This window comes from Gouania willdenowi, chromosome 11, assembly GCF_900634775.1.
Source record: "Gouania willdenowi chromosome 11, fGouWil2.1, whole genome shotgun sequence".
Lineage (NCBI taxonomy): Eukaryota > Metazoa > Chordata > Actinopteri > Blenniiformes > Gobiesocidae > Gouania > Gouania willdenowi.
The window spans coordinates 19,913,954-19,938,543 of record NC_041054.1 but is presented as its reverse complement, the minus strand read 5'-3'; the positions used below and the strand labels follow the sequence as shown (position 1 = coordinate 19,938,543).

Here is a 24,590-nt window from a genome sequence, read left to right as displayed (position 1 = left end):
ATTTTATTATTGTGCATAGTTCTTGCTATGAACATATTTGTAAGCAACATCTGAGTGAGGGAACCTTTTAAATAACAATAATTAAAAAATAAATTAATAATAAAAAACACAACTGGTTTCCATGTGTTTCCGAGCGGTAGGAACTAATCGCTGGTAAATAAAGGCCAATAAAACTTCGGAAAACAGGTACAATGATAAACTTTGTGATATTACAGCCTGTGCAGCAGAACGGGGCACACACGTGTGTGTGTGTGTGTGTGTGTGTGTGGACGTTTTCGTGCATGTATGAGATGAAGATGAAGAAACGGATGAAGCCCTTTTTTCAAGTTTCCGTGTTTCCTCTCATTCAGCAGCAGGTTAGTTCACCAACCATCTGCTAACCAATCCCTTCACTAGATGTGATCTTTACATGATGAAATGTGACTCTGTCGGCTGCTGCTGCTGCTGCTGACCCACTCCCTCCCTCTGAGCTCAGAGAGGGTGATGGGTGGAAATGTACCAGAGCCTCCTCTGCTGCTTATAGCAACAAACAGAGACATAGACAAATGTGAAAAGGCCACAGAGTCTTAACTTATTGAACCCGGGGTCATGGGCAGACACCTGTGTGCACAGAAACTAATACTTATCCACGCACACACACACAGGTCAGAGGTCAAACACAATAATCTGCACTGGGGTTAGGCCCACTTGACCAAAAGGGTTTACTGGTCTCTAAACCTATCACACTCTATACACACACACACACACACACACACACACACACACACACACCGTATGTATAGATCTATTTCATATTACATTGAAAACGAAGAAAGCGTGTAATCAATTGTTTTCCTAAAAGAAAAATTATTGTTTATTGTTTATAAAACTGAAAATGTATAAATAAAAAAAATAAAATACATACATATATATATATATATATAAAATAAAATAATAATTACTTTATCTGAGGCTGTGTTCAAAATGTCATCCTAAAGTAATACTCATACTTATCTGATGTCATAATGAGTATGTAGTGGGTTCACATTAGATAGTATGACAAGATTGAGTATGTGAGAAATACCCGGATGTATCGGGATATTTTTAAATTGTGTCATACTCAACCACCCCATGATGCATTGCAAGCAGAATGTCAAATCAAACATCCCCCTTTCAAAATAAAAGCACCACAATGGCGGGTCTCCGAAAATCTCCAAAATGTCGGCATAAATTGTGTTTCTGCGAGTTTTATGGATCAAAAGACCACATGTTCATATTCTACTTGGTCACTTTCTCACTTAAAAAGGTTTTCAGAACTTTCAAAGGTGGAGAATCCACAGAGATATTTAGCCTCAGTGCCTCTGGTTTTGTCGGTTCGAAATGCATCTTAGGAAACTTGAAAGTATATTTTAGTGGGAATGCTCAGCATCCTAACCATACTTATAGTACCTGTATACAGTAGACAGTATATACTCATTGAGTGTGTAGTACATTAGTATGCAAATTTGAACACAGCCTTAGTGTCTCATTTAAAGAAGATTTATAGTGAACAACGTGACATGATTCAAAGGTAATTACAGATTATGTTATGCCATAATGAAAATTTCCCATTTAAAAAGAAAAAAAGGTGTAACTGCTTAAAATGTACATCCTAGTTTAGTTTGTACATCCTTGTACATATTGATAATTGCAAGCTCTAGATGACAAAATTACTCATTTTAAAAGTAAACATATCCCCCCCCACCACTGTATAGATATTCAATAAACAATATTCAATAAAACAATGGATGGATGGAAGCAGACTTGTTGCAAAATAGAGCAGGGAGCCTCTGGATGATTTCTGACTGTCTGTTGGAAGCCACTAATGTCAGCATTATGATTGCAGTTAGTGGTGAATCCCACTCTGTTTTCTGACTGCATCATCTGTCTTTAGTGTCTGTAAGATCTCAGGTTTCAGGCCAGACAGAGCTCATTAGCTTCACAGACAGGCCAAACTCAATTTCACCCCACTGCAGAGATATTGTAAAGCCTCACTGAGTGGCAGGCTCTCACGCACGACAACGGGTACACGGAGGAAACTCCCTCACGTCACTTTGAATTTTGGGTTAAGGTCATTTTAAAACCGGTGGCATTGACAGTTATTATCATTTTAAACGTCTTCCAAATGTAAGTCACCTTGTTAGAGCCCAATATGTAACAAGACGTGTCTAAAAATAATAATAATAAAACCCAAAATGTAATAACTAGTCAAAAATGTAACAAAAGTGCTGAGCCCAGAATGTAATAAAAACTAAAATGTTTTAAAAAAACTAAAATGTTTTAAAAAAACTAAAATGTTACAACTGGTCAATAATGTAACTAGATGCTGAGCCCAAAACCTAAAAACCTTTTTGCGTTATAACATATATCAATATATATATATATATATATATATATATAGGGCTGAACAATTTTAAAAAAAAATCTAATTGCGATTTTTTTTCCTCAATATTGCGATTGCTATTTCATATGCGATAATTTTTTCAAGCGCCTCTTGTCATGTATTTTTCAATGAACACAAGCAATAAATCAATCTGTTTCATAATAAACAATTTCAGATATATTTAAACTTTAAATAAATATAAAATATACATTTTAACGCACAGATTACAACAATAAAGCAAACAAATCTGTGGCTTTACCTCTTCAACATATCTAACGTCACGTTTCATGAAACATGTAAACATGTGGACTGCACTTCTTAAACACTCGCTGAACTTAACAGAACAGTACAAGAAGAAATAAAAAAAAATAAAATAAAAAAAATTGCAGACTGCGATTAGAAAATTGCGTTTCACAATATCGCAATAATATCACAAATGCAATTATATGTTCAGCTATCTCTCTCTCTCTAGATATATATATATATATATATATATATATATATATATATACAAGCCTCTGTATTTAAACCACGGCAACACGCCTACTTCCACACTCTTCATCCTCAAACGTCTCGCAACCCACCCCCACCCCAGCTCCTCCTCTTCTATCTAATTAAACAGTGTCTCCTTTTGCCATCTAATGTCTGCGCTTCTGTTCCAGGCGGTGCTGTTGACCGCTCTCTCTGCTTATGCCTCTCCATGTGGCTCATGGAATATGATTGCAGAAAAGTCTGCCATGCACAAGTCCACAACTGCTATACTATATTATATTGGAACGTACTTTAATCAGAAATGCAAAAAAAAAAAAAAAAAAAAAGTCGCTCAGAGAAATTCTGCCCACAGGTTTTGTGTAACAGAAGAACAGATGAAAAAGTCAAACACCCATGAAACCGTCTTAACACATAAACACAGCAGCTGAAATATTCACTAGACTTAATTAGTTGCCAGCTCAGCAAATTATTTCAATTCCCATTTACACTAAACGTGATGAATCTGAATTGGACAAACGGTGACCTCGAGTCGCTCCCAAAATGGGGCTAATGCACACTCTAATTATAAGAGCGCTCTGCCGAGCAGGCTTTGGTTGCCATCTTTCCACACACAGAGACACACATGTACGCGCACCTTATCTGATTGCAGTGGGTCAGCAGACCATTGCGTGCAGAAGAACATCAGCTGACCTGAGACAAAGGGGGGGTCGGAGTCTCAAATAGAGACTGTGTGACTCACAGCTTTAGTCCTAAGTTGGTTTTCATGACACAGCTACAGTAATTAGAGTGTTAGATCACATTTTTGGCACTTACGGTTTGGCGCGATGTAATCTTTTTAAAGAATGGATGATGAATTTTCACGCAGAGAAAAATGCTGTCATGTTTAACTACTTTAAGGTTGATAACATTTGTAACTACTCATATGCAGAGGTGTAAAAAGTACTGATATATCATACTTAAGTAGAAGTGCTATTTACTTGACTAAAATTGTACTCAGGTAGTAGTAAGTCATGCATAAAATACTTAGATACAAGTGAAAAGTAGATCAAATAAATAGTAATCAAAGTAAAAGTTACTTTGATTTCACCCCCTACGTTTATTTTTGGTTCCCTTGCATACAGTAAACATCTCATGTATAAACTTAAAAAGGAAAAAAAAAAACAAATCTACCACAATTGGAACTTAAATTATTTTCCACAAAGGCATCTGTATAAAATAAAAGGTTTGTCAAAATGTACAATTATTTAAAAAAATAAAATAACACCAATTAGTTCAATTTAAAAAAAAATAAATAATTGATACATTTATGAAAACATCCAATGCTGTTTTATATTACGTTTAATCTGATTGGTCGGATATGATGTGATGCATTTGAATGTTGTCATTTCATTTTTTGTAGTTTCACAATGTGTGTTGGTCATTTTAAAACAAAAAAATTATAATTTACTTAGTAACGGTTGGGCGTCGAAATGTAAAGAATTACTTTAGTTCTTTTAAAATGTACTTAAGTAGAAATAAAATAACTGATTTAGAAATATAAAAGTACAAGTACCCTTAAAAGCAACTCAATTACAGTAACTTGAGTACCGTTATCTTTTACCTCTGCTCATATGCAATACACAGCTTTAATTTAATTTTAAAAAAATTACAAAAAAGATACATAATTGGGATGTTTCTCACTGTCGTCCCTGGGCTAAAATACTGAAAACTATCTTCAAAGCAGAATAAGTTATTATGTGTCATCCTGAACATTAAGAGTTGAATGTTTACAACATAAAGACAGAAACGGTCTGTCGATATATGGTGTAAACCGAAACTACAAGCGTATTGTCTCATAAATAATAGTTACGAGTCTTATGTGAAGTATAATCTATGTAGAAAATGCAAAGCTTGGGCGATAAGGCAGTGTACAGTTTACTAATGAGCTGTGAATAGATCACACAACTTGGTTTCTGTTAGGATTTATCTGAAGAATACTGCAACTGTATCTCTGGTGTCTTATTAACCTCTTTGTATATAAAAACGGAAATCCTTCCTTTTTGCACAACGGTCACAAGTGCACTAACTCAACCCTGTTTCCTTGAAATGGGATACCTCACACATTATAATAAAATCCAGAATTGGTTTGTCTTTACCAAGATTTTTAACGTAGCTCACGACCATTGTTGTCACAGAAATGTTTCATCAGAGACTAAAAACACAAACACCTGTCAATCAATTTCCTACTTCTACTCAGGACAGAAGGTGTGACACATGAAGCCAGAGCTTAAAGAGTATGTACACCCCAAACCAACTTTTTTCTGCAGAATAAATGTGTATTTGGGAATTAAGTAGTGCTGTTGATTGATCCTAGTCCAGGGGTCCGCAACCTGCGGCTCTGGAGCCTCATGTGGCTCTTTGACTCGTTTGCAATGGCTCCCTATAGCTTTAGGAAAAAAAATTAAATAAAGAGTTGCTATTTTCTTACAGAGTGTATTAATGATTAATGACATTGACACCAAATAAAATCATGATCTAACAATTTATTAACCTAAAAATGAGTCACATTGTGCAATGACTCAGCACTTTCCTACTTCACCTCCTGCAACATCTACGGACCATCAACTTTCCTGCACCTGTGGCTAACCGTAAGTTTTAAATTCCTGGTAAAATAACTAAACTAACAAAAACACTATTCTGGAAGAAAATATAGATTTTAATTGTGTGGGAACAGATTCATTTAACCGTCAATGTGCCGTGACTACCGTTTAAATATGCATGCTTGATATGTGGCAAGAAATGAGCAATTAGCATGTGTTGACTGACATGATCATGTGTTATCAAATTCAAGTTACTTTTTGTAGCCCTTCAAATACATTAACTCATAAAAGAAAGAAAGAAAAAATAAATAAATATATATATATATATATATATATACAGTATATATATATTCTTTATATAACATTTCGTTCATGAAAACTGAGATACTCTTTTGTCGTCATTTCTTGATGTTAATCTATTTTATTAAGTTGCCATTTACATGATCGAAATAAATAAATCAAATCAACTTAAATCAAACATTATTCTATATAATTTTAACTGTATAAAATTTAATACACTGTATTGTCTTCATTGAGAAGGTATTTTTTTCGGCTCTGGAAGGACTTTAATCCAGGTGAGATGAGCCAAAATGGCTCCTTTCAGAGTAAAGGCTGCAGACCCCTGACCTAGTCCCACTCTTCACATTTTAGTAAAAGTATTTAAATTTTGCGTATGTAGCTGTAAAATGTCAGGTATACAGTACTGGCCACTTAGGGTTGAACGCTGGCTATTACAAGTGAATTTTGCAATTGGCTGAACGGTAAGCTCTTGAAACCCCTGTGTCATCACTTTAACTGTTGGCCCCGCCTCTTCTTGATTCTGTGTGTGCTGGGATGGAGGGGAGGGGGCGGTTACTGAAAGTAGCTGGGCGTGTCTTACTGCGACAGCAGTAACGCCCATAATGAAGGCTTTTTTTTCTCCTAGTGGCAGCTCAGCAGAAGTTAGTTAATCTTTAAACAATCAACAATAAATGACACCATTTTTTGCAGAGAGAGTAAAAAGCCAATAATAAATAAATAGTTCATTATTTTCTGAGAGCGCAGTTAAAGGGATGTCTTCTTGCTGTTCCAGGTGTCACTAATGCCGTCTCTAACTACAAATAAATGCAGGAGTAGCTTTCCAGCTATGGTTCCTGTGCCAAATCAGACTCATTACTCCAGCGATGATGGAAAAGCACTGATTAAATGCTTGTGAGAGGCAAAGGAACGTGACTTACAGTAACTGAATGCTTCACTTCTTCCATCTCCTAGAAATCATCTACTCTAACACATAATATGAAACTACACGTGTTCTTGTGAAGAGTTTTACAACTTTTCCCAAGTCGCAATATCGTCAAATGCGCCTCGGCACTTGATTCGTGGCATTCAGGTTTTAGTACATTTGCCAAAAACTTGTACATAAAACACAAACTTATTTCAATCTGCCCCAGGGCAACTGTGGCTACAATAGTAGCTTACCACCACTAAGTGTGGAGTGAAAGAATAATGCCATGTAAAGCGCTTTGAGTGACCAAATCCAATGCATTATTATTAATTATTATCATTATTATTAATAAGTAAAAAGTAGCTCAATTAAATAGTACTCAAAGTAAAAGTTACTAGTAACTTTCACCCCCCACGTTTGTTCTTGGTAATAAATATTGCCATGTTCCCTTACAGTACAGTAAACATCTCATATATAAACTTAAAAAGGAAGAAATTAAATCTTGCACAATTAGAACTTTATTTATTTTCCACAAAGGCATCTGTATAAAATAAAAGGTTTGTCAAAAAGCGCAATTTTTTTTTTTTTTTAATAAAAGAACACCAATAAATTCACGTCAAAATAAAAGTAAAAATTCTCAGGCTCTAAGTATAGCTACATTTATGAACTCTAAAACAGCGACATGCCAAATGTGCCATGTGGGTAACAACATATAATAGGTAGAAACCACAACCTGAACCTTGATCAGAAATGGCACGACAAAGAACATGTGGATTATGTTCAATGGTCATAAACAAAACATAAAAAAATAATCACCAAAAATAATAATTTCCTCAACAACGGTTGGGTATAAATGTTATGAATTACTTTACTTCTTTTAAAGCTGCACTACCTGATTATTGAACCATGACAGAGGGGCATGGCTGAAATTGAATCGCAAATCCCGCCCCCCACTCTGATAATCCCTCCCAGTCTTCTCCTCTCACGGAAGTGCACGAAATCGCCCACAAGAGCTGAACGTGCACTACCGGTAAAACACGTCGCCACGCAAAAGGATGCACACAAAACATAGAAAAATGGAACATTAGATGACCTGTCCAGAAGGAAAAACAGCCACTTGCGCATCCAAAGTTAGTCCAAGACTGAAAACAAGTTCGCACCGTGCTCGCGCTTCACTATTTATCACGGCAGCCAATGAGGAGGCTCCTTCGTGGGCTCTGCTCACCCCTCCTTTCTCTAAATCCTGTGATTGGAGCTGAAGGGGGTGACCACCAACATTTCACCTTCCAGGGTTTTATTAACTAAAATACTTACACTAATATACATAAAAGCAACTTAAATACAGTAACGTGAGTACTTGTAATCCATTACTTTCACCTCTGGAACGTATACACAGCTTTAAGAGCTCTCTATGGAAGATCAGCATCCCACGCTCATCCAGGCCAATGCAAACACGATTTGTTCAGGGACCAACACACAGCACGTCTGCATCGTTCTATGAGCCAGTATCAACACCACTCTGACTGCATAATCAAACTAACCTACACATCTGTGCAAGCACATGCATTCTTATAAATCTACTACCACCACTTGGAATGCAGTTAACTTGCATTACGCAACCTGGCTGGGCAGGAGTAAAAGGTCATGGAGTCTGTCTCTGTGATCTGCAATGGTTATATTCAATCAGACTGAAGTCATGTGACAATTACACACATTAAAGCCATATGCAGCCCAACACATGAATGTACTTTAGATCAGTGTTTCCCAACCAGGTGTACACGTACCCCTAGGTTTAATTTGAGTTAAATAAGAAGATAAAGCCTGAATATTAATTGTTCAATTTAAGAAATTGAAATAAAATGACTTGCGTTGAATATTCAGTTGTGTTACTTTTGGAGAATCTATGAGTGAGGGGGTACTCATGGTACGGCAAAAAGGCTCAAGGGGTACACAAGACAAGAAAGGTTGGGAACCACTGTTTTAGGATGATAGGTCTGATGGTGAATATTGTAACCCTTGATGACACTTTACTCTAAGTTTTATACATTAGGGCTACATTACGCTGTCAATAGCATGAATAAGGTGTCATGAAGGATGTCATTAAGTGTTGGCTAAATTATGACATATTTGGAGCTATGTTGGCATTTTATGGGTCAGGTGAAGGAATTCAGTGGGGTGAGGTAGGGATAGGGAAGGGTTAAGGTTAGGGAAACAAAGGGTAATGAACGACACTTAATGACAGCCTTCCTGACACCGTATGGAAGCTAATGACAGGTGTCATGTGATAATAATGACAGCCAGGGTTGGGGTTAATTACATTATTCAGCTACAATTACGTTTTCAATTATCCATGTTCAATTAAAATTCAGTTATGATTACAGTGTCCAGCGTTTTTTCCAAATACAATTAAATTACAATTATTTTTATCGTCAGAAAGTCAATTACTTTCTCAATAACTAAATTTCAATTACAATCACAATGACTGAACCTTTAATAAAAAACCTAATAAAAGTTAGCCTTCCTCTTGTGTTAGCTTTCTGTTAGCATCTCTTTATGATATATAAAAATCAGCTATAAAATAGACTAAAACTAATATCTATCATCTCATTTATTTCCTATCTATTTTTTGATGTGGGTGTCTGAGGCTTTTTTTGTGTCAGTATACGCCGAGATTTAAATTTTTTTTTAAATGGTAAAATGTGGGAAAGCTTGATATGAAACATATTTTAATAATTATAAACTACATATGTGTAGAACTGTACATAGAACTGTAACATGACTCCCCAGTTTAGCGTTAAATTGTAATTGACAATTTAACTTAATTAATTTTAAAAGTTTTATTACGATTACAAAGTGAATTATCTAAACTCAATTACAATTTAATTACGATTACGACAGCAACAGATTTTCAAAATTACAAATACAATGCAATAAATTTCAGTAAATTTGAAATATAATAGTCTTTAAGTTGAGCTGTCTTTGTCATTTGGGTTGAGTATGCCTTTAAAATGCAACTTTGACCAAAAAAAACAATTACCTGTACATGTACGATTTTGTTTATGTATTAACATTAAAATGTAGATAATTTACAATTTGGTGATCAAATATTGTGTAATTTTTTTAAGGAAAATAGCGGGTTATATAAATGGCAGAAGTGCCAACCACTGATGAGGGCAACACCACCGTGTTTTCTCCATGAACTTATTAGATCCAACCACATTTCCTGTATGGATGTGTTCCAGCCTCCAAACAAAGCTTAGTTAAAGACTCAAAAAGTGGTCGGTAGTCGAAACATTAAGTAGTGGAAAAAATGTTTTTGGACACTTTTAAACCTAAGGAAAAAAAAAAAAAAACAACTCTTTCCTCTGTTTCAAACGTCTGCATCAGACAGACACAAACAATAGTTTGGTACAGTAGTAGGTCCCCAACCTTTCTCAAACTGTGAGTTACTGAATAGTCCGAAAGGCTACCGGTTAGAAAAGCACTTATTAAATACTAAATGTTCACGCTTTCACTTTAACTAGAGGGTAAAATAATAAGGGAGTCTAGCAGAAACTTAAAAATGTAGGAAACGTTTAAGTTTCAACATGAAACACTTTATTTATCCTAATTTATGCAAATGTTTCAATTTCATTACATTTCATAAAAAATCATCACCTTCCTATTCTACTAGCTGCTAACAAACAACGTTTAACTCATCGCACAACACGTAACACTTGTAAAATGTTACAACTGTCATGTTTCGAAAATCCACCTCAGTTTTTAAACATACTGTATATCTGATCATATTATACTGTATATCAGTGTTTCTCAAATGGGGGTACGCGATGACAGTGCAGGGTCTATTTAAAAGATAGATAGGAAAATGTACAAATGAAAACATTAAAAATATTGGTATTTTATTATGTTTATTTTTAGTTAAAAATGATAATCATACGAAATATTACCAGCAACTCACAAAACAACAACAAAAACACACAATAAGAGAAAAATATACAGAATAATAAAAAGAACAGACAAACAACAGCAAAATAACACACACAAAACAACAAGAAAGACACAACAAATGAAGGAAAAATACACAAGATCTCTACAAAATACAAAAAATTAACAGAGAAACATACAAAACGACATAAGAAACAACCAAACGACACCAAAAACACACACACTGACATTTTTTTAATTTAAATAATACCAACAACACACAAAATAGGAGAAAAATATACTGAATAATGAAACAAACAACAAGAAAACACACAAGATGACAAAGAAAACCAACACAAAATGATGATAGAAATGATCTTGATTAGAACATAAACTGAAAATACAAGGAGGTGACTGAAAATGATCAAAACTATAGAAATAATATTATTCAGGAGGCACTAAATACTGTTTTATTCCATTTATTCACAAACTGAGATTATTTAAAATGTGTGTTATCACTCATTCATTCCATCACTAAGCTCTGTATAGTTGTTTTCCACAGAATTCTGACAAACTGACTTTGAGAACCACTGCTGTATATAACATACCACAACCCATATTCACCAAATCTGCAACACTTAAAAACATTTGCGCAATGTTTCAGTGAAAACAAACATTTAAAGATGGCTAATTTAATATTAAAACTTTATCACGTGCAGAAGTATTTAACTCTACTAAGTATTTATTTATCTTTGTGAGTTTTAACCCTGGGAAGTAAATCAGACTTTAGGCTGAGGGCTTGTAGGAGTGTGACGATATCTCCATACGGCGATATATCGCAATATTTTTTGGCACGATCGATTATCAATATGCTCACGCTAAGTATCGATTTTTATTCATTTATTTTTTCAAAAACTTTTCTGCTTTTTCACTAAAATGTGCAGGTAAGTCTTCACAGAAATGTTGTCACTGTTTGTTGAAGGAACCAATATATTGTTTACTGGAATATTGTACTATACTGGTGTCACTGGTAAGAAAAACCCTATTTATTGTTTACAGAAATCACTATTGGAGACACTTATTCATTTACATTGATATATTGACACTTATTTACAGAAATGTTGCACTAAAATAGTGTCACTGTTCATAGGACACTTTTTCAATGTATTGTCTTTCAGAGATATGAAATAAAAATTAATTTTTTTCAATTAATGTTTTTTTTTTCTTGTTATGTCATTATATCGTAGATTGATTTCTGACCAATATATCGATAATCGCAGTATCGTCATAGCGCGAAAGAATCGTTATCGCGAGCTTTGTATCGCGTATCGTATCGTGAGGTACCCAGAGGTTCCCACCCCTACCATGCGGGCTACCTGGTTTCCACGGGCACCGTGTTGGTGACCCCTGATCTACAGCCGAAACTGACATAATAAAGTCAAAAGAAGTAAAGTTGACTGGAGGATAACTCCCTCCTCCTAATGGAGCACTGAATCAGCTCAGGTGTTACGCTGAGTAAAGACGAGGAAGAGGAGGAGGAAGGGTAGCCCTCCACCCGTAATGAGGTGTTTTTCACCTTCAGTCACCCATTCATCAGCCGGGACACTTTTCTCTATCTCTGACCACGGTAAAAAAAAAAACAAGGAATGTTGGAGGTGATTTTTTTTTCAATGCGTCTTTTCCTCTGTCTGGCACGAGCTTTATCGCTGTTCACCCTTAGAATAATAGTGCCCACCTTCCTGTTTTTATACTCAAAAGAATGTCCTGCCTGCTCCAACCTGGTTAGAAGCCATGAAAAATGAAGTCATGCAGCCAGGTTTTAGGATTCACCCCCTCTGCCTGAGAAAAAAAAAAAAAGAAGGCCTGTGAAAGTCCAACCTGAGGTTAAAATACAACCGATAAAAAAAATAAATCACAAAAGATTCTTTGTACAAACTGGCTCTGACTACAGACCTTGTGAGAAGAAGTCAACAAAAGGCAAAAAGTTGGCCTTATCACATGTCTATGGGTGCGTGTGAGCTGAATAATGCCAGCAGTGTGTATTCATGTGTGTGTGTGTCTAAAATATATTTTTAGGCAGGGTTTGGGGTTGATTATAATTGTAATCACATAAGTGATAATTAATTACAATTATGGCATAATTATACTTTTAAAAATCTGTTGCTGCCGTAATCGTAATTAAATTGTAATTGCCATGAAAAATCTATAAAAATGATCAATTATAATATAATTTAAAAACCGGGGAACCATGTTACACTTTCCCACATTTTACCGTTTAAAAGAAATACATGAATCTAGGCGTATACTGACACAAAAAGGGCTGAGATTCCCACACCAAAAATATTTAAAACTATATTTTAATTGATTAGGAAGCCTAACAAGGTAACCAATAAATTGAAAATAAATCAGATGATAACTATTACTTATCCCGTTATCAATAGAGATGCTAACAGAAAGCTAACACAAGAGGAAGGTTAACTTTTATAGTTATTTATTCTAGGCTCAATAATTGTGATTAATTTATAATATGATTCTGAGTGAATGCCCTACATATAGTTTGTTTAAAGCCCAGTTGAAAACCAAAAACCAAAGTGTCACACATTAATGGGTATGTTGTATTTTATTGTTAATGTCTTTATTCTGTAATGTAATGTGTACATTATGTAAGATAAGTGAACATGGATGAGTGGTTGTGAAGCTGAATTAATTTAATTTAAGTATAATTTGATTATTGTATATAGGGCTTTTGATAAATATTGATAACGATGTACTTACTGTAGATGTAGATTTTTATTCTGCAATATTTTGTGACCCCTTGCGTGACCTTAGCCCGTGGAAATCAGCCTTTGGCTACAATACGGCGTGTTTACATGTATGAATTCTATGTTTGTTCATTAACATGCACTGTCCCAATCAAATGAATAAAGAAATAAATAAACTTAGGAATTGAGAACGTCATTGCAATTGACTTTCTGAGGATGAAAAAAATCACTGTAATTCAATTGTAACTGGGGAAAAATGCTGGTCACTGCAATCGTAATTGAAAATGAAAATGTAATTGTGACTGAAAAATGTAATTGACCTCAACCCTGGTTCAGGGGAAGCAAATGATAGAACATTCCTGTCACAGGAGGCTAAACGGGAGATGAGGAAAGGAATAAATTAAGACACACACACACGGGGTTGAAGCGTGTGAACCGGATATAGGTCGGAGCCAACGGACGGATCCAGGAGGTTCAGAGAGATCCGACCTGCAGACGTTCCCAGCTCGACTGAGGAAGTCTGCTCTCTGTCTGCTGCATCCTGGAGCCGCCACGCAGCCTTTTCCACTCCAAACTATTTCTGCCTCACTGTTGTTTTTTTTTTGTTTTTTTTCTGGGTACATGTGAACGTCAGCACATGTGATTGATAGACGCGTCCACGAAAACACAAACACAAACACACATGTGCTCAGATAACCCAGGGGTGATCGGTGGGTTGTGTAATGAAAGAACAAAAGACAATGAGCAGCCAAAGTAAACACATGCTTGTCCTGAATTGATCACAACCGGCTCGTCAGCTGATTTGAACACACAAATCTCCCATCTATTGGTAGACAAACCGGGATTATTAGCTCTACCACATTGACTTTAGACAAATTAAACAACCTTAAACCAAAATAAATTTAAAAAAAAAAAAAAGGCATACCTTATATGAGTGGTTCCCAAACAGCGGTACAGGAGCACATTGCAGGGGGGACTCGGAAAGATTTAACAATTTAAAGATAATACGGAAATATTCTTTTTTAGGCTATTTTTTGAACAAATTCATCACAAATGAACAATTAAACTATTGCTTGATAAAATACTATATTTTCTTGCAATTCTTTGAAACAGGTTTATTTATGCTGTTGACACCATTTTATCACACTTCTGACAATAAGTAGCTATTTGTCTTCTATTGAAATAATCACATAAAAGTTGCATTATATTTAAAAAAAATAAAAAAATAAAATTCCACTTCAAATTACATTCATTGTTTTGAATTTGTAGATTAAACCTTAGGGATCCAATGTAGGAGAGCCCACCGTTCCGCAAATGAAAAAGCACAGGAAATGATGGAGAGGGTAATTATGATATGAAGAGGGGGTACACGTAATTTGACCAAATCTTTCCCAGGGTTCAGTCCCTTAAAATGGCGCTAAAATAACCCTCGGCAGATAGTCACCGACACGGTTCCTACGGACCCCAGGTAGCCCCCTTGGAACATGTGAGGGGCCCTCAGCTCCATCTAAAATCTGATTTACTTTCCAGGATTCAAACTCACAAAGACAAATATAGATGAAAGATGTAGTTAATACTTTATAGAGTTAAATACTGCTGCAGGCGATAAAGTTTTAGATTAAAATGACCATCTTTAGATGTTTATTTCCACTGAAACATTGTGACAAATGTTTTTAAATGCTGCAGATTTGGTGAATGGGTTGTGGAATGTTATACATAATAATATAATATAAATAAAATGTATTTTTTAAGAATGCAAGGTGGATTTCACAAATTGTACATGTTAAAAGTTGTTTGTTGTTGCAAGTAAATTAGCAACTTGGGGAATTTTCTATTTATTTATTTATTTATTTATTTATAGTCTATTTTGTCTGTATTTTTGGTTGTACAATCACACAAAGTTTACAAAGGGTGGCACACAACACAATTTGACAGATCAAATAAAAATAAAAAAATAGATGTCTGTTTCTTAAAACAAAACTCAGAGAGAGATAAACAATGAAATGAAATTAAATAAACATGGAAAAACAGAGAATATTTCTTTGAGGTTCAATCACCCTCTTTTACATGTGGGTTTCAAAAATATTATAATGAAATAAAAGAAAAGTGTACGTAGTTTTATGTATCAACATATACAGTATACGCACATGCATATAACACTTACATTTTTAATTTACCACAGTGTTACTCAACACAATTACAAATTAAACTTAGATGGACAGAATTTCCTTAGACAACCTGCGCAGGGGATTTTCTATTTAATGTAGAAAATGAAACAGTTGAATAAATAAGGAGAAATTAAGTGTTGAATGTTGAAACTTAAACATTTCTGACCTTTTTAAGCTACAGCTTGCCTTCTTTATTAATTTAGCCTCTGATTAAAGTGAAACTGTGACAAATATAGTATTTAAGAACCTCTTTTCTAACTGATAGTCCTTTGGATTATACAGTACCTATGAAGTAGCTCACAGTTTGTATTCAATCTTTCCCAGGCTTCAGTCCCTTAAAATGCAGCTAAAATAACCCTCGGCGGATGATAAACTACATTATGTGACTGGTGTGAAATATCTGACCATACCTGACTATGCAGTCAGCTTCATCTCTTCATTGAGTCTGTATAGGTGTGGAGGTGACGTGCTTACGTGGTTGTGGGAGGCCTGGATGGGGCTGAGAACAGGTGACCCCGCTGGGCTGCACAGCTCTGGGAAAGGGTTGGGAATAGCTGGCATGGAGGCTGGACGCAGCTGGTGCGCTTCCTGCAGACACCTGCAGGGGGAGACACACTCACACTGTGGTGGAGCTGACAAACGACAGACCCTGATGTACATAGTAAGCACAGTGATTCCCACACTTTTCACAGTCCTGTACCCCTTCAGACATTTAACCTGAAGCCATGTAACCCCTACTCCTGCACACTGAAAATACATAATAATGTAATGTCAGATACAATGTATCCCTACAGTGAAAATTGCACCTGAATTCTGCCTATCTTTTGAGGAATAATATACAATTAAAAAAAAATGATAATCTGTAAACACACAAGAAAATATATCTTATTTAGAAGTAGGACTTGATTTATTTGAATAATTAGCCTACTGGCATTTTCATCGAGATCTCTTGTCTTGGAAAAAGAAATCTACTAAACATTTGTTGGGTGAACACATAGCACTAATACAACATATTCATCTCCCTGAAACTGTGAAATACAACTCCCTACAACTTCAATGAAAAGCGTGAGGTTGAGAGAACGCACAGAACTCTGCAATGTTTGGTTGTATTTGAGAGAGTCTGAGTCTTAAATCCTTCTCCACGCAAAGCCTTTTTCTGTATTTTGTTTTCATGTTTGTCAAAGCTGAAAATCCACTTTGACACAAGTACAGTACGTGGTAGCAAAGGGCATCGAGCATGTTTGGCCATCGCAAAGCAATGTAGCTCTCGCCATATTTGCAGTTGTTTGATAACACTATTCTTCTGTCAACACTAGTAGTAGTCTTACAGAGGCTAATGTGATGGATGGGACAGGGCTCACAACACTCAGACTCATGCGATAAACAAACTCAAAAGTAAGCAGGATGCTACTTTGGAACGTCTACGCGGGATCGAATCCAGCTTGGAGAAGTTGACAGCTTTCGAGATAAGGCCAATATGTTGGAACTTTGTTTCTGAATCAGATCTACCCATGGTTGTTTCCCGTCATCTGCGACGAGCTGGACTGTACAGAATGAAGAAAACGGGATCATGTTTGAACGCCGTCTTTGGCCGCCGCCACCCCTCCCATAGCGTCAGCAGGAGGGGACGAGTGAGGCGCCTACAAGAGGCTGCATGCGCGCGCCCCCAGCGGCTGGCAGCAATCCTTTTCTCCACCACAACCCTCCCCGCCCACTGCTATTTCCTTGAATTTTTGTTGTGACTGTTTTTTTTGGTGCCTGTACGCCGAGGAGGGTTTTCCTAGTTCGACACTGTGCTCCCCAAAGAGAACATAGTTTAGGGCCTGCCTTTTTTCCCCTCTCCTTTCCTCCTGTTCTCCCACTTTTCATCTAAACATGATGGCGCCGCAGATGGCTGCCTTGGTGTGTTGGTGCGTGCGTTCTTCGCATCAACTGTTTTTAAAAAACTTTCTGATTCTGATTTGTGGCTATGCATGGAGGCTCCTGACTGCTGCTCTATTTAAATTGTAGTTTCGAATGTTGTCTCGCTATTTTTTCTTTTTTTCTTTTCACATAACCCCTATTACAATTTGCGCACCCCTGGGGGTCCCTAGGTAGCATATCTATGGCCAGGTTCCTCAAACTTAGTGTAATAATAAAATGTGTTTTCTTGAGTTGCTTGATAATCTTCATTATATACAATTTTGCCTTATGATCAATTAGTGAAATTACTATATTTAATATTTATTAATTCATTGTGCAAGTTGGATGCTAGCAGGAGCTGTATTGTAAAATATAATGAAAAAATAAGCACAAATGAATAATCATGTGTGGATTATGTTGTAATTAATGTAACTTATGTGCACAAGCCAACATGCTAAGCCTGGTTTAAAATGCTAGATTAAAGTAGATTAATTATGATCATTGATTTGTTTTATGCTTTAATGCTACCTAATGCTCTGCATGATCAGTACATGATCTATTCTTATAATAATACGACATTACCTGACAGCCTTGATGTGCATTGGTTGAGAGTGCCTCAGCCGCTCCTTTGTAGGGGACGATGGGTGCAGGCGACGGTGGGCCTGTCCCACGTAGGCACTGTGCACCTGGTGCTGCTGGTTGAGTTGGTGTGGAGGAGTGTGAGCATGTGCATGGCCGTTATTTAAAAGCATGGCCGTGTCTGCCTGTGTGGAGTACAGGCTGTCCATGGAAGAATTCATGTCATTTACAAGCTGCTCCAGGTCCACGTCGTCCTCTGTGGAGACAGGATGAAGGTGGGATGAGAAGTGGAAGAGGATGAAAAAGAAAAGTCATCCTTCAAGACGGAATGACATGAAACGCATTGTTATGTTTAACCACAGCAGCCGAGCTACAAAAAGACAAACATAAAAACCATCTGACATTAAAACCAGGATCTGTAAAGACTTTTATTTGGTTTTTAGGTTTAAAATAGAAGACAGGAAGCAAAACACTGAGATAGTGACATATTTCTTTTCATTCTACATTAATTTAGACCATGTGAGGTGCCCTCAGGAGCTCTACTTATCAATGAGCTGCATCTAAAATATGATTTGCTTTCCAGGATTCAAACTCACAAAGATAAATATTTTATTCCTATTCAAGATACTTTGATAAGAACAAATGTATATTGTTAATATAGGCTACATTTTTTTACATTTTCGGTTAGTGGTGTGCCTTGGGATTTTTTTCAATGAAAAGATGTACAGTACCTTGGCTCAAAAAAGGTTTTCAAACACTGACTTAAATGACCTGTTGGATGGATGATGCTTCATGTTGAAGATCGGATAGGCTTTGTTAAATGTGATCTCACTGTACGACTGACTGTGTGTGTATCAAGGCCTTTTTCCCAACCAGCAGTGGACTGGCAATCTGGCATACAGGACATCGTCCCAGTGGGCTGTTGACCCGAAGTGAGCTGATCCGGTCTAGTACTTTTTTGGGTTGTTTTTTTTTTTTTTTACGAGCGAGTGGAGGCGGACATGGTAACAAATGATCCAAAAGTTGCCAAAACGTGGCACGAAAAAGAGTGAAAGTGACTAAAATGGGCCAAAAACAGTAAGGAGTGGCCAAAAAATGGGCAAATAAAGAGGAACCAAGTGGTGTGTAATGGCAAAGGGTAGCTTAAATGAGCAACATGTGGCAAATAATAGTGAATGAGGGCAAAATGTGGCAAAGAATAGTGAAAAAGGGCAAAAAATGTGGTACAAAAAGAGGCAAAACGTAAGGAAAAAAGGAAACAAGTGGCATTTATTGGGCAAAAGATTGCTCATTGGGATGAAAAGTTATCAAAAAAAATTTAAGAAGGGAGAAAAATTGGATAAAAGTGTCAAAAAGAGAAAAAGGGGTATTTATTGGTAAGCAATTGGTAGCTAAGGTCTGAAAAAAGTGTTAGAACATTTTTAAAAGGGGCAAAAATGGAACAAAGGAAGCTGCAAAATGGCCAAAGGAAGTGTGTAGAAAAAAAGGGGTTAAAAAAATGTCCCCTTTTAAGGTTTTCGGGGGGAATAATTAAAATTAAGAGACAAAAAGGCACATGTTGAGCATCACTGACTTAAAAACGGCTTCCACATGGTGTCCTCTGATAATGTAGTGAACTGGGCTGAATAGAAAACGCCAGGGATGAATTTTTGTCTCAGTCCATCTCTGGTTCCAACCCCACACAAAGAATTCCTGGGATTCCTGTAGGCCAAAATTACCACCCTCTGAGAACATTAACCAGCCTGTTGGTGGCACATGGCGGCCAAATGATCAGACAAAGTAGGGCACCAAAACACAGCACGCACACGAGGATGAGGACAGAACAGCGTGAGCACAATAAAACACTGATGAGGATGTGTCGGGGTATAAAAGAAACAACCCAGCATTGTAATGTATGTGCACAGGCGCACACAGAGGAAATGAAGCGGTTGCACAAGAAACAGCAGGAGCTGCTCGGCCCGGGTCACTAAGAGGTGAGTCAGACACTCTTGAACACACATGTGCACGCCATCAGATAGAGGACAATCTGGGACACAGGGTCATGTGACGCTGGGGTTCATGAGTGGGACATGGGTTGAGGGAATGGAAAGGACGAGCGAGCACATGAGGACACAGCAGCACTATCGCACAGATAACACCGACAGCGTCATCCATCACTTATCAAATTATTGCGCGAGTGCCGAGTCAGCAGTTTTTCAGTTGTCTCTGTATCTTTCCAGCTTCAGCAACTCTTTTTCACCCTGGCTCAAAAAATAAACATGCACCATTCCCTTCAGTCTGTTTACACTGTGACAAACAAATCCCTGTCAGCACTGCAGTGTCTTCTATGACACTTCAAAGAAAGATCCCTTTTAGGGTCAGTTTCTCGCTAAGTGGTTTGTTGGAGCTGTTTGGGAGATGAAAAGGGTCAAGTTCACGAGTTCATTGCTTTTCTGTCTTAAAGGGGCAGTATTATGAAAAATCACTTTACAATGGTTTTGCTACAGTGATATACATTCTTTTAGCCTCATTCAGAGGACCAAAGTTGAAAAAGTTCTGTTCCTAAAACTATAAAAACATAAAATATAACAATCCTAAAACTACAAAAACAACAAAAGATAACAATAAAACCATGGAAGTTAACCATCCTAAAATGAATAAATAATTAGTTAAAGCTAATTGTGGTTGGTTTGACTGTGGAGAAAACTTTATCAAGCATCTCACGGTTGCAAAAGAGGTTCAAATTTTCACTAAAAACAATGTTATGGGTGGTGCAAGTGGAATGGAGCCAGGTGTAAAGACTGAAAGATGGCTAAAACACTGTGCTGGAGGACAGCACAGGCAGAGGACCACTAAAACACACTGCCAGTCCACATTTTTAAAAGATTAAAAAGCACATCAAAATCATTTTTGGTTTTCTCCGATTGGGGTCGTGTGGTCTCGTGAGTTCCAACGTGTATGATCACGAGAAAAATCCAACTCGCCTTTTTGGAGCTGACTTTTTACAAAATGTGGAATGACAAGGGAGAGAGGGAATAGAACTTTTTCAACTTGGACACTCCAAATGAGGCCAATGTCTCCCTCCCTCCCTCTCCCAGTAGTGCCATTGCGTACACGTACCCCTGGCTTAGTGGTTAGCAGCATGTCCGTCTCACCTCAAGAAAGTCCTGGGGTGGACACTTGGGTCCTTTCTGTTTGGAGTTTGCATGCTCTACCCATGCTAGATGGGTTTCCTCCGAGTCCTCTGGCAAAACATGACTATTAGGTTGACTGGAGTCTCTAAATTGCCCATAGGAGTGAATGTGAATGTGAGTGGTTGTCTGTCTATGTTGCCCTGCAATGGACTGGCACCCTGTCCAGGGTGGACCCCGGCCTAACGCCCAATGAGAGCTGGAGACAGGCACCAGCAGACCCCCGAGACCCTGAAAACAGGAATAAGCGGTACAGAAAATGGATGGATGTGGCTGTAAAAGTGTAAAATGTGCTACAGAAGGTTTACATGAAATTGAAGCTGAGTGTAGCTAAGGATAATGGTGCTATCATTGACATTCACTCCCTTCCTCTGTGGCTGTCTTGGCCTGTCGTGCTGTCCCAAAGCCAAAGAAAGCCAAGGAACCTTCAGAATGAAAACGTCTTCTCTTTTTGTTTCCTAAGACTTGGAATGTCTGGCAAGAATCTGACAACAAATCCTTCCATACAGCCATGGTCATTTCCTTCCTGTCACATCCCAGAATACACTGAATGAGTGCTTTCTGTCCTTGGACACGACAAACTGCAATCATCGATCTCTGACGGCAGCAAAGAGGTTAGCGAGGACAGCTAGATGTTTTGGATTTTGAGGGCAAAGTCCGACTGGACTCTTTTCTATGCTGCCAAAAGCTACATCCAAAATAGAAACACAGTTTTACACAAGCGTCCTATACTTTTATTGAAACATTTACTTATTTAATATTTGCAGATTTTCTTTCTATTGTAATGACATACGCTGGGACTAGCCTTAATAATCAGCTCGTTTTAGCCTTTAAGTCTTGGAAACGAGCAGACAAATCCTGCATGCTATGATTAAAAGCTTAAAGCAGTCACCGAGTACTGCCTGAGTAACATGCAGTGAACCACACTGTGATACGTGTCAAGACGTGTCATTGGATTATCAAAATGACAGGCTTGGCATAAATGAAGGGCATGTAACCTGAGCCAGCAGTGATCTAAATATACAACACATCCATCAGTGAGGCTGATGTAAGGTTTTTTTTTGCTGTGAAAAGCCAGAGGGAAATTGTGGCCTACGTGACTGTGATGGCTGCCTTTTGACTGAAGTCATCGTTTTACCTCTAGAAGCCTTTACCTGGTTGTCAGTGATTGATGGCAACATTTTAATCATGTTGATTAAATGGGGATCACATGTTTTTCTCTCCCAAATTGTCGGTGTGCTATTAAATATTGATATGGTTGGTATTATTATGTTGCTCCTATTATTCAATTAAATGTATTTCAACTTTATTTATATAGCACTAATTACAACAATAAGTCATCTCATAGCGCTCATCACAAAATATAAAATTATAAAAAGAAGAAAAAACAACATTTCTGTATGAACAAGCATCAGCGACGGTGGGGAGGAACAACTCAGTTCTAAGGGAAAGAAATCAGCAGAACCAGGTTCAGAGGTGGCAGCCATCTGCCTCGACTGGTTGGGGTTAGTGGACAGAAAGAGAAAAGAATGGGATGGAGTGATAGAATGTTAGAATGTCCCAGACTAGTTGAGCCACAAACCACAGATCAACCTCCAACTCCAGCACCAATCCAATCCAATTTATTTGAAAAGCACTATTAAAAACAACACAGTTGACCAAAGTGCTATACAACAACGCAATATAAAAATACAATTATAAATACAACAGTACAGTGGCACCACAAAAATACAATTGAATCATAACATAACCTAACCGCTAGAGCGGATATGGGCTCGTCTGTGAACTGTCGCATTTACAGACCTTGGAGTCGCTGTTAGCTTACCAATAAACGGGAAGAGATTTTGTCACCTTTACAATAAGTGTTGACTGGGAGTGAGGCCCAAGTCCAAGGCAAGCTGACTTGATACTAATGTATCATGTTTTTCTGCAGCCAGTGCCTTCTCCTCGCCTTCTCTCTCTGCTCCTGTTTCAGGTGTCGTGAAGTTAATGATGGCAGTTCCTGATCTGTGGTTCATGGCTCAACTAGTCTGGGACACTGATGTTCTATCTCTCTATCCTGTTCTGTTGGTCCTTCTGTTCACTAACCCCAACCAGTCACAGCAGATGGCTGCCACCTCTGAACCTGGTTCTGCTGGAGATTTCTTCTTGTTGAAAGGGAGTTGTTTCTTCCCACTGTCGCTAAAATGCTTGTTCATGTGGATCTTGTTGGGTTTCTTCTTTCTTATTATGAATTTTATATTTTGATAAGCGCATTGAGATGACTTTGTTGTAAATTGCACGATACAAATAAAGCTGAATTGAATTGAATTAAAAGTCACCTTCAACACTGGTTGAACGCCAAAGAGAACGTGTGTCTTAAGGTGTAATTTAAAAATAGGAAGGGAGTCGGCCTGTCGAATGTATAGAGGCAGCTCATTCCACAGTTTGGAACCAACAACAGAAAACGCTCGGTCTCCTTCAAGTGTGCGATGAGTCTGGGGAACCATATGCAACGCTTGACCTGCTGACCTGAGTGAACGTGCTGGGGAGTAGGACAAGATAACGCGGGGCAATATCATTGAGGCAGTTAAAAACAGATAACAGAATTTTAAAATCAATTCTGTATTGGACTGGGAGCCAGTGAAGGGAAGACAGAACGGGTGAAATATGATCATGCTTTCGAAAGCCAGTTAGAAGGCGCGCAGCAGCGTTCTGAACCAGCTGCAGTCTCGTGAGCGAGGACTGGTTGATGCCAGTGTACAGGGCATTACAATAGTCCAGCCATGTTGTGACAAAAGCATGAATCAATATTTCAAAATTAAGCCTTGAAAGTGAGGACTTTATCTTTGCTAGTTGCCTTAAATGGAAAAAAAAACTCACCTTCACCACAGCCCTAATTTGTTTGTCAAATTTAAAATTTTGATCGATTTTCACTCCAAGATTTGAAACTGTGGGCTTGACAAACTGTGACAACGATCCTAAGTTTACCAAAGTGGCACTACCAGAATTGCTCGACCCAACTAGGAGAACTTCAGTCTCTCTATCATTGAAATGCAACAAGTTAGCAGACATCCAGGATTTGATTTCATCAATGCACTCCAAAAGTTGAGTGGCACTGAATGCATTATCACGCTTAACGGGCACATAGATTTGGATGTCATCAGCATACAAGTGAAATGACACCCCAAATCTACAGAAAACATATCCTAGTGGTAGCAGATACAATGAAAACAGGAGTGGCCCGAGGATGGACCCTTGCGGTACGCCATACGACGGGGGCTGTGGAGGAAACGTAGTCCCCAACTTTGACACAAAAACTCCTCTCTGTCAGGTAGGATTGGAATCATTCCAGAGCACATACCCAAGTGCCAACCAAATTTTCAAGACCACACAGGAGGATTTCATGATCCACTGGGTCGAACGCAGT

General features: G+C 37.6%; 1 protein-coding gene across 2 annotated transcripts in view; it reads right to left on the bottom strand.

Moving 5' to 3' along the window:
* The window catches only part of LOC114471874 (growth factor receptor-bound protein 10-like), a 107,473-nt gene that overhangs the window by 29,377 nt on the left and 53,506 nt on the right, over nucleotides 1-24,590 (bottom strand). For both annotated transcript variants that reach the window (XM_028460851.1, XM_028460850.1), the window contains exons 4-5: nucleotides 18,015-18,267; nucleotides 16,005-16,128 (exon numbers count right to left, since the gene is read on the bottom strand). In XM_028460851.1, the coding sequence (XP_028316652.1) occupies nucleotides 16,005-16,128; nucleotides 18,015-18,267 (377 nt within the window). The remainder of the gene's footprint in view (nucleotides 1-16,004; nucleotides 16,129-18,014; nucleotides 18,268-24,590) is intronic.